The 11,337-nt window shown below is 40.6% G+C and overlaps 1 protein-coding gene across 3 annotated transcripts in view; it reads left to right on the top strand.

Moving 5' to 3' along the window:
* Window positions 1-11,337, top strand: part of NR3C2 (nuclear receptor subfamily 3 group C member 2) — a 315,216-nt gene that overhangs the window by 2,009 nt on the left and 301,870 nt on the right. Inside the window, exons 1-2 of one of the 3 annotated variants that reach the window (XM_019534450.1) lie at window positions 726-910; window positions 4,930-6,691. In XM_019534450.1, coding sequence (XP_019389995.1) covers window positions 898-910; window positions 4,930-6,691 — 1,775 coding nt within the window. In that variant the 5' untranslated portion in view covers window positions 726-897. Of the gene's footprint in view, window positions 1-725; window positions 941-4,929; window positions 6,692-11,337 lie in introns of those variants that run through there. The other 2 variants (XM_019534449.1, XM_019534451.1) reach the window with 2 other exon arrangements.

The following is an 11,337-nucleotide window of genomic DNA, read 5'->3' as shown; positions in this document are numbered from 1 at the left end:
CCTATGCATTGATCTTGCGGAGGGTGGTGGCTGCGGGCGAGGTGGGGTGCGCGGACCCGCTAGGAAAGGTGCCCCCGGGGCTGGAACTTGGGGAGCCAGGCAGCAAAGCCCTGCGGGGGGGAGGGGGCGGGACACGACACACACACGTGCCCCGAGTTTGTAAAGCGTGGGACTCCCCCCAGCCCCACGCCTGCCCCGCTAACCACGCTCCTAACTCCAGGAGCAGCGGGGAGGGCAGCGAAGGGCAAGTCCTGGCCCCGGGCGCGTTTCTCGGGGCGCCCGTCTGGAGGGCAGGTGGGAAGGCGGGGATTCAAAGGCCAGGGCAAGGCGAGGCCGGCGGAGGTGGAGGTCACTCCGCCCCGGGCGCCCCGTGCACAGCGCGGAGGGGGCTCTGCCCGCGTGTCCGGGGACAGGCAGCGCAGCGCAGCGCCCCCCGCCCGCGCGGAGCCGCCGCGAGAGCATTTCGCTGCAGCGGGGCTGCTGGCGCCCCCGGGGCGGGACGCGGGGAGCAGTCGGGGGGGGCCGCGAGGGGCTGGGGGGGGAACCCAGAACCGGCTCCTGCGGCTTTAAGGGTAGCTACATTTTCCAGCTTGTGTCGCAGCAACTTTGTATCAGTCATGTCGCCCGGCGGGTGAGCGACAAGCGGGGCGGCCCAATGAGAGGCCCGCCGGACCGCAGCCCGCCAATAGGGGCCGGGGAGGGCGGGACCTTAACTTGAACTTTATCTGGGCATGTGACATGGTTTTAAAAGGACTTGGCACCTTTCCTTCCCTCCTGCTCGTTGTCCCTGGGAGCCCGAGTGAGCGCCGGTCAGGAGCCGGCCGCCGGCTGTCCCTGCCCCGGGGGATGGTGCTTTTCCTCCCTGGCATGTGAAGCCAGCAGCACTTTGTGGCCTGGATGTTGGATCTAGGTGGGTTGCGGTGTGGGGCGACAGCAACAGGTAGAGAGAGGCAGGCGGCGCAGGTGTCCTCTGCGGGCTCAGGGTCACTGCCTCCAGGCGGACTGTGTGTGGGGGGAGGGGACTTTGCCTTTCGGGGGGTGGGAAGGTGTCTTTGGAGAAGGAGATGCTGCATGCTCTGATTATTTTTGTTTTCCAGGGACCCCTTAACATGCTGATGGCCCCCTCCCAAAGAGGGTCACCCGCCCAGTCATTCCCATCCCGGCGAGTTTGCCCCAACCCACCAGAAGTTGTTGTTTGCTGCAATTAAACAAACAAATTCCCAGAACAGATGTGTAATTGTTTAATGTTCGGAAGAGCTCAGTCCCTTGCATTACCTTCCAGTGTCACGTTTGCTGTCTTAAATATTCCAGGCGTGAGTGAAAGTGAGGCAGATTAAAGAGTGGGTATGCCAGGGGCTCTCAGGCTTGGGGCACCCCTCAGGAGACAGGCTGCTCCCTCAGAAAATGCCAGCCCTTGGTATTTCTTTTGACAACAGAAAAGTAGGAGACAAGTTTTCTGTTGCAGAGAACTCAGACCAGAGCAGGTGTGAATGTTTTCAGTGACATGTGAAAACTTTAGGTTTATTTGGGAATTGTGTTTCCACACCGAATATTGCTACTGTTGTGCAGCACTCTGCAGCACCCTTGAAGAGATCTCAGGGCGCCCTGGGTGAGGATCGCTGGTGTATGTAATGATCTGCCAAATGTGGTTTTGTATAAGAAGAAATCAGCAAGAGGGTCAGATTCCTGTATTTTGTGGTTATTTGATTTTGGTTACAAATATCCGCAAAATATGCCCCTTGATTTCTCAGGCATCATTTTGTTTTGTAAGGTCAGTCCAAGAGGACTGTGGCCTTTTTTGTAGTCCTTTCTTGGCCTGTTATTCAACCCTATTCTGCATTTCTGTTAGTGTAACTAAAACATTTTCATTCCCTAAATTACATCTCTAAAATTTAGTTCACCCAGTTCACATTTATAGCCCACTAGAGAACACATATTTTTTTCATGGAAAAAAAATAACGTTTAAACACCCTTTCTTAGTGTGTAGGGAGCATAAGCATGAGTCTGATTTACGTTTTAAAACATAAAACAAGGAATTTTACTTGCAACTTTCATATTTGTATAGCGTGCTGGCAATTGCAGTGGTATAAGAGCTTTTTCTGCCTGGGTGATTCGGTTTTTGTCTTAGCTTATGCCATCACAGAATATTCTCACAAAATTGATGGACAAGTTATAAATTAAGTGTTTGGTCACTGAAAGATGAGTGAGAGACTTTACAGGGGGAACACCCTAAATTAAGCAAGTATATCTTTGATGTTTAACACACAAAACTTGGCAAATAAGAATCAGCTAGAAGTATATGGATTTCTATATAATATGTAATGGTCCTGTTTTCAAAGTGAACATTTCTTTTTAAGCTGATCCTAAATGCAAATGTGCAAATGAAAGATTTGAATACCTGAATTTAAGTGTCTTAAAATGTAAACTTATTTAAGAAATAAAAAAGTAAATATAGGAAAGCTAGAAGTAGAGATTTTTAAAACAGTTAAGATGCTTTCCCCTGAAAATGCAGTGTGATGCTCCATGTTTTAGGACAATTGGAGAAATAAATATATCTATTATTTTTTTTTCTCTTGAAGGATACATTCCATTCTTGTTTTACATGCACAATATGCTGTAGGGCTAGGGGAATAATGGAAAAGAGGGGGACTATATTCTGCTTTTCAGTTATACTGTTTAGCCCTAGAAAAGTACCGGGGAATAGGCAAGAGTAACTGAGGGAAGAGTGTGGCCTCATGTCCTTGATCTTGCACTTCAGATTTTCAGGCATCAGTGTAAGCATAATCAAAATCATTGTAAGTGGTGCTCCCGGGGAAGACAAAGTCAGTTTCAAGGTTGAAACTTGGGTCTCCTAGGTAGCATTACTTTTGATTCATCAAAGTGGCTCAAAGATAAATGAAATTAAAAAAAAAAAAAATCCAATGCCACCAGGAAAAAAAAGAAAGACAATTACATTTTCAAATTAGACATAGTCTTACAAGTGGATCTTGGAATTCACAAAACTAGATTTAGTTTTGATTTTCTGGTATCTAAGTGACCTTTCCATCCAGAGATATCTGGTATCTTTTGATTTTTATTTCATGGTTGCTGAGAAACTGGTTTCATGCCTGATTGATTGGAGACTTAGATTGCAAAGGACTGCATTTGGTGATATGCTTGTTGGTGTAGCAGTTAAGAAAAACATGCTGATTATTAAGTATATCTTTTGGGGACCTTGGGAACTGGTACATTCATAATAAAGCTGTCTTCTATAAAGTGTCAGATGTAAAAAGTATGCAGTACTTTTAACACCCAATGCAGTTTCCATCATTATTATCAGCACTTGTTTTAGCCCAGAATCACTTACTAGAAGCAGTAAAACTAAATGTTGTATGTAAGGAATAGGTATTATAATTGCATACAAAAAGTAAAAGGAGTGATTTAATGACTTTTGTTTTTGCAAGTGGAGGGGCTGGAGGGAAGGGGAGGAGGGAGGAGAAGGGATTCTTCATCAGCAACCCTGAACAGATGTCTTAGCGTCATCTACTGCAACACTTCCTGCTGACAGTAACCAGCTCCACCAAAGAATCTCTTTGCTGTACATTTTATGTATAAATTTAGAATTAAATTACATCAGGCCATAAAAAGCACCTTTCCAGGCATCTTGTCCCTCCTAGAATGTATCTGCTGAAGAGCGATCTTTTTCCTGTGGATGCTGGACTAGGGCATTTGCCAGAGATTGGCCTAAGCGTTGTTTGTCAAACTTTTTAAAGCTTGTTTGTAATGGTTCGACAGGTAGGCTAAGGTTTACTTCTGTGAAGGTCAGCACAAGACCTATGCACTATTGAAGTGCTAGGTCTTAAACAGGACTTAAGCTCAGGCCTTGTGTTGAGCCTCTGTCCAGCATTGGAGTCATTCTAAAACCATATTTAAGGCCCTAATAAGTGCTTTGAGTCTCAGAAACGCTGAGTACCCTTAACTGTGATTGATTTTACTGAGAATTGGGGATGCATGTCTTAAATCAAAGCACATTTCTTTTGGTGTTTAAATACAGATTTAAGTGTTTAAGCTTTTATGTTTGAAAATTTTAGCTTGTGTGAACACTGTTAGATGTATGTAACAATGGTCTGCTGAAGACCAGCAGCATTTTTTGTTGTGCAAGGCATACAAGATCATGATTTAAGCTTAAAGCATACTGTCTGCTTTCAAATGATTTTTTTCAGCTTAATTTCAGTGTTTAAGGAAGTCTTTACTTATTGTTTAATACATGAATGATGCATTAAAATGAAATGCTGATCTGTCAATGTATTGGTAAAGCTAAACAAATTGGATTTCTTTATGAGAAGCTCATGTACATCGACATTTGATTTTATACACGATTTTAAAAAAATGCTAACAACTAATTCCATAAAACCTTGTTCTTCTGTGTTAGATTTCCAAAGTAACAAAGGCCTTGATAGTACATTTTATTCACAGCCTTGAGTAGGAGCTGTCCTATGTGAGAAGTATTTTGCCTACAGTATCTTTTAGAGTTCAGTTTACTTTCCTCCATTTAGCTACCTGGAGAGGGGCAAAGAGGGGCTGGGGAGATATGTCCCCATTTGTTGCATGTTCCTTCCCAACCATTCTTTACTCGCTTTTACTCTGCAGAAAGCATCTGGCACTCACACAGCCTTTTGCTCCCCCCAGCACCTCCAGCTAAGGTTTTTTAAGGTGGGTGCACAAGCAGTGGGCAGTCATGATCTTGCTTGCCTGCGTGTCCCCGTTTGGGGTCAAAATCTTATTCTTCATGTTTAGTACATTTTTTAAACAGCATTTATGATATTAGATTAGATAAAAAAATGGTTTTAACACCTTTTTATGATCTCTTTGTTGTGTTGCAGCATATAAAATATTATAAAAATACCTATCATTTATTCATTTTACTTTCTTTGTATGTGTTTCTGCTAGTTATGGAGACGAAGGGATACCACAGTTATCCAGAAGGCTTAGATATGGAGAAACGGTGGAGTCAAGTTTCTCAATCTGCAGAGTACTCTTCTCTAGGTGCTGGGGAGCAGACTGATGAGAGTAATTATATGGAGATTGTGAACGTAAGCTGCATTACTGGTGCTTTTCCAAACAGTAACGCTCAAGGAAATGGTAAAGAAAAACCTGAACTACTTGCTTGCCTGCAGCAAGACAGTAATCAGCCTGGTATTTTAACCTCTGACATCAAAACTGAGTCAGACTCAAAGGAACTTTCAGCAACTGTGGCTGAATCCATGGGTTTATATATGGATTCCATACGAGATGCTGATTATACCTATGATCAACAAAATCAAGGAAGTCCAGGAAAGATATATCAAAATGTTGAGCAGCTGGTAAAGTTCTACAAGGAAAATGGCCATTGTTCCTCTCCCTTAAACAATTCAACTAGACCATTGAGATCTTTGATGTCAGACTCTGGAAGTTCTGTGAATGGTGGTGTCATGCACACTATTATCAAAAGCCCTATAATGTGTCAAGAGAAAAGTCCTTCTGGCTGTAGTCCTCAGAACATGACTTCTTCAGTTTGTAGTCCTGCTGGAATCAACTCTGTGTCCTCAACTACTGCTAACTTTGGAAATTTTGTAGTGAACAGCCCAATCAACCAGGGAACTCCTTTGTCATGCTCACCTAACATTGAAAACCGGGGCTCTATGTTGCACAGTCCTGCACATGCTAGTAATGTGGGGTCTCCACTTTCTAGTCCTATAAGTAGCATGAAATCACCAATTTCAAGCCCTCCTAGTCACTGCAGTGTGAAATCTCCAGTCTCAAGTCCTAATAATATAACTATGAGATCTTCTGTGTCCAGTCCTGCAAATATGAACTCAAGGAGCTCAATTGCCAGTCCTTCCAATGCCAATAACAGGTCCACTCTTTCTAGTCCAGCTGTTAGCACTGTGGGATCTTCTATCTGTAGCCCAGTAAACAATTCCCTAGGATTTTCTGCTGCTGGTACCCCCGGTGGACTTAGCAGAGGCCAAGATACTGTTCCTAGTCCAGAAACAAAAGACAAAGGTGCTCAAGAAATCACATTTCCTAAAATGGAGGAAATAGAGAATGCCATCTCAAACAACAGTCAGATGAATCTTGCTCAGTTTATAAAACCTGAACCAGATGGAACATTTGGTAGTGCATGTATTGGAGAAAACAGCAAAATCAGTTCTGATTCTCCATTTTCAGTACCAGTAAAGCAAGAATCAGCTAAACATTCTTGTTCTGGTGCATCCTTTAAAAGGAATCAGACGATAAATCCATTTCCATTTTCAGATGGTTCATACTTTTCTTTTATGGATGACAAAGACTATTATACCCTTTCTGGAATTTTAGGACCACCTGTTTCGTCATTTGATGGCAGTTGTGAAGGCAGTGGGTTCCCAAACCCAGGCCTACCTGTGGGAATTAAACAGGAGCCTGATGATGGCAGCTATTATCAAGAGAACAGATTGCCATCCTCTGCCATTGTTGGTGTGAATTCAGGTGGACAGTCATTTCACTACAGGATTGGAGCTCAAGGCACAATATCTTTATCACGACCTGTTGCTAGAGAGCAGACTTTTCAGCATTTGAGCGCATTTCCTCCGGTCAGTACGCTAGTTGAGACGTGGAAATCACACCCTGATTTGTCATCCAGAAGAAATGATGGGTATCCAGTTCTAGAATACATTCCAGAAAATGTGTCAAGGTGAGCAATGTTTTTTCTCCTACCTAAACAATGTGTAAATAAACATGAGTTTTATTTTTTTCTCACTCACAATTAGTCTCAGTATTTTTGTTTTAATTTTTAAGGCTGCATGCATGTTTCTTTATGAGTTCATTTCAGTGTTTATTATTAGATGTATTAGTCAGTTTCTCCATTAATCTTCCTATCTTTTTTATTCTGGGTGGATTAAAGTCAACCTGCATGCTTCACATTCAATATTTAGATATAGAACATATTGTAGTATATTGTTGTTAGATGGGAAGTGTTAGTTTAGGTATGTTTATTTTCATAATCAAAGCTTATTTCAGTTACTTTTATGGGTTCCATTATGGTTATTCTTTCTTTGCTGTTACGTTAATGCCTTGTTCTTGAAATGGAATGTTGAAATAAGGGTAAAATAAAATGAAAATGATGCATTAGGGGTTTTTTTAAGTGTTCATGGTTATAGAGTAGCATAGGTCTTTAACTGGTTAAATTTCAAACTAAGCATGAGAGCCTGTGGCAGCATGTTATTTCTATTTTCTAACTGTATGAATATTATGGTTTACACAGAAAAATGCCTCTAGAATTCAGAAGGGTTTTAAAGACTTAAGATGTTTGAAACCACTATGTGGATAATTTAATTTCCTCACTGTGAATGGAGGTGAAATATACAAGCGTCATTTGGATTTTGTATTAATTTCTTGTCAGATTCATCAGAAGTCATAATTTATTAACAGATAGATATTCGTATACTTGATACTGGAAGGCAGATGTATTCAGATAAAAAAAATGTAGACAAAGGAAAGTATAAAAACCCTGCAAATACTTGCAACAAACTTTGACATTAGAATTCTGTTAATATTTACTATAGAACTATGATAAATGTATAGTTTAATAAATGTATATTGACTCCATTGCATAATAACAATAACTGTAATAATAATCTGCAGATATATAATACTTTTCAATGTCAAATTAAGTTGCCAAGGGATATATTGAAAGTCAGGAGAAGAAAATTCAGGTTTTTCTCATTTCCAGCGCTTTGCTCTCTTCAACAGATACATTACCTCTCTTTATGAATGTAGCACCTTCCTTTTTCTCCATGGGGGAGGGAAAACACACAATACATTTTTCTATATTTACACAATTAATGTGGGTTGGATTTTTTGGAAAACTAGTTTTGTGGATTTTTTTAATGATACCTAGAATAGGCCAGTGGTGGCTGAGAGAAAGATAGGAATTTTTAGTGGAAAGACAAAACAATAAATATTAATATTGTCTTCTTATAACCCAGTAAACATTAGGTGAAGAAGTACCTGTCGAGTACTTTGCATCAGCGCTGTCATTTTTCAAGCTGTTTTTCACTTTTGCTTTGGCTAGTCTAAGCACATATTGTATAAAGCATATATTCTTTCAACCCAATACATATAATTTTGTAAGTGTCTCCATTTCAAATGTTTATATTTCACTGATAATACTAAACTTAGAAAGATTGCTGGATGATTGATAACAGGTTTAAACTACTTTTTGAACTAGGGAGACTGAAGTATTACTGTGTGTACATGATGATGTTTTCCTAAATTGCAATCTCTAGATAGCAAGAAAAAGATCTCAGTGGAGTTTTGGTGAAATGTTAAAGAGAAAAGGGCTAGTGTTTCAGTCTTGTTTTCATATGGAGTTCAGTCACTTGTTGTATTGATGTTTGTGACAGTAGTTGCACAAATTAAATTCTGTTTGTCATGAGTTAGGGCTGTAGATGTTTATAGGGTACAATAACTTTTTTGTAGATTCCATTTTATGATATGGTACACAGAGAAATATTGGTAATTGAGCATGTTCATCAATACTGAAATGTTTAATGACAATTTCTTATCAGGCATTTGGAAGCATGCATAGTTTTGTGAGCCCCTTGTTGCCTTTGTCACTGATAGGGGTATGGAGAAACTTAAGTTGGCAGCTGTTTCAAAATGTGAGGGTGAGCTGCTCCTTGGGACTGTGCATCAGTTTTTATCTATGTGACCCTGTAGGGATACATTTGTATTAAAACTGCTCCAGCTTCAACCCTGTCTCATCCAGGGTAAAAGTTAGGCCAGATTTACTCATTTGTATCACTATGGCTAGGTAAAGACATTAAAAAAGCCTGAGGTAGAATCGATCTAAGTTATGCGGTTTTCTGTAAGCGGTGTGGTTTAGATTGGTAATGAACTGAATACATTCGCCCTTTGGTGAGGGAACAAATCTTAGATCAGGTTCCACCATTTTTAAAGCAGTCTGTGTGTGACGAATTTGTGTTCCATTATGGGTATAGACTGATTTTGTGTGACAAACTTCTGTTCTGTTATGGGTACAGACAGGTTTCTGATCATTTATACTAGTAAAAGTGTAATGTCTGTATCTGGCCTGTAAGCTCAGCCAGACTTGATAATAGTCTAACAGTAGGGGTGTGCAAAACGGGCCATATTCAATTCAGATTCGGATTCGGCCCAGATCAGGGACAGTGATTCAGTTCGTTGATTTGGATCACTATCCCAGCTGAATTTTGATTTGGCTGAATCTGAATCTGAAGATTCAATGCTGATTCAGACAATCAGTGATTCGGCCATAGACACAGCTTTAAATGTTTTTTCTACATACCTCAAGGTAGCAGGTGCTGCTCGTGAATACTGAGATTCTGGGGCACATGGAGCATCTCACAGGAGCATGCCCTCCTACCCCCTGTGTACTCAGTGGTGGATCTGGAAGTGGACCAGAAGTACTTCCGGCTTGGCGATCAGCTGTGGGGGGACCCCGGGTGCCCCTCCAGACCCAGGAGGCACCAGTCACTGAGCTGGTGGGGGAGGAGGAGGGGTCTGCTATGCGCTCCCCATCAGACCGGGAAGTGGACCACAAATGTTCCTGGTCCACTTGGGTCCACTGCTGAGCATGCTGGGGATGCTCAATCTGCCCCAGAATCTCAACATTCACGAGCCGCCTGGTACCTTGAAGTATGTAGAAAAAAGCTGTGTCTATGTCTAAATCATTGAATCTCTCCAAATTGATTCAGATGGTTCTGATTTGATTTGGAGAGATTAAAGGGTCTCCTGATTCAATTAGGATTTGGAGATTCAGCCATTGAATCAGGCGGAATCTCTGCTGAATCGAATCGGTGACCGAAGCTTTGCACATCCCTACCTAACAGCTGCTATGTTCTATCAAGCTGCAGCTCCCCATCCCCTTTTGAAGCAGGTACAAATGTATGTTTATCCATATCCTAGCTCTACCATATTTAGAACAATGAACCTATAAAGCAGCAGCATCAGACTATAAACTCTCTAGAATTCTACTTTTCTCACCTTTTACGTTCTACCTTGATGCATTGTTGGTGTTTGTGGTAATATTACTGTGTATGGTCCATATCCTAAAAATTATAATGTCAAATTTACTGCTCCACTTTTGTGCAGCCCCAGGGTCTTATGGCTTCAACAATGTACTATATATTTCATAATCATGGCATATATCATTATTGCCACTGCATAACTATTGCATTATTAAAGCAGAAATGCTGTTAAGCTCCTTAATACAGTTGTAACTGGAGTCCCATCCTATTATGAGCCTAATTTACAATCCCCCTCTGTACACCTCCACTCCCCCCACTTCTATAATTTGAGGGGGATAAGTCTCTTATTGGCTTAATAATTTTTGGATGGAGAAAACTGTATTTTTTTACCCAGTTGGAAATACATTTCAGAATTAATTTTAGCCTTATGTATTAATAATAATTTCATATCTCATTTTAAAGGACAATATATTCCTTGAATACCTTTAACTCAGAAATGGGTTGTAGTTTTATGTAAAGCTTATAATACAGTTTTCTTAATATTGGTTAGTTGAGATTATTTTTTTTAAACCCTTGGAGATAGGAATCTGTTTCCTGTAGAGAAACGAATCTCTCTTTTCAGTACCAAACGGCATCTGTTCAAATATCTTAATGTACTGAAGAGACATGTCATAAAGACTTTACATAAGGTATTTCATATTTTAGAAACTTCATTCTTGATAATGAGTGTCAAACTCAACCTCTGGGTTGACTCTGTCTGGGTCCCTGCTCACAATACTCAATGCCCTAATATATTCTTCAGCCACCCCACTAGAGCATGCTACTGCCATTATAAAAGCCTGATATCACTTCACTATTCTTATATTGGATTTCAGTTTTAACATCTTACCTCTGACACCTTCATCTACGTACCAAATACCTAGAAACCTAGAAAGACACTGAATGCCTGGGAATGGAGCAGAGTTTAATTTTGTATTTTAGAATAAATATTGATAATAGTATTAATGAAAATGAATATTCCTTTTCTTTTAAAATATCACCTTCTATAAAGCTCAGCTTTCCCAAGTCCATTATTACTGTACTGCTGACTAGATCTAATCAATATTATTCAGTCTATCAGGTTCTTACCACATTGTTGATTGTGGCTGGTCCCAGCCATCATCAGGAATATTTTGTCTTTCTTACAGTTACTTTGTTACTTGTCATCCAGAATTGTGGCTTTTTTATGTTAGTGGGAAGCACTTATTATTTACAGAAGTAATACTCAATATGTTTGAGGAGAGGATAGTTTTTTCCATGCAAAAATACATTCTCGGAATCTTGTTCTTAT

The sequence above is a fragment of the Crocodylus porosus genome, unplaced genomic scaffold, assembly GCF_001723895.1.
Source record: "Crocodylus porosus isolate Cpor-Errol unplaced genomic scaffold, CroPor_comp1, whole genome shotgun sequence".
NCBI classification, from domain to species: Eukaryota; Metazoa; Chordata; order Crocodylia; family Crocodylidae; genus Crocodylus; species Crocodylus porosus.
This window is presented reverse-complemented; position numbering and strand designations above follow the sequence as displayed.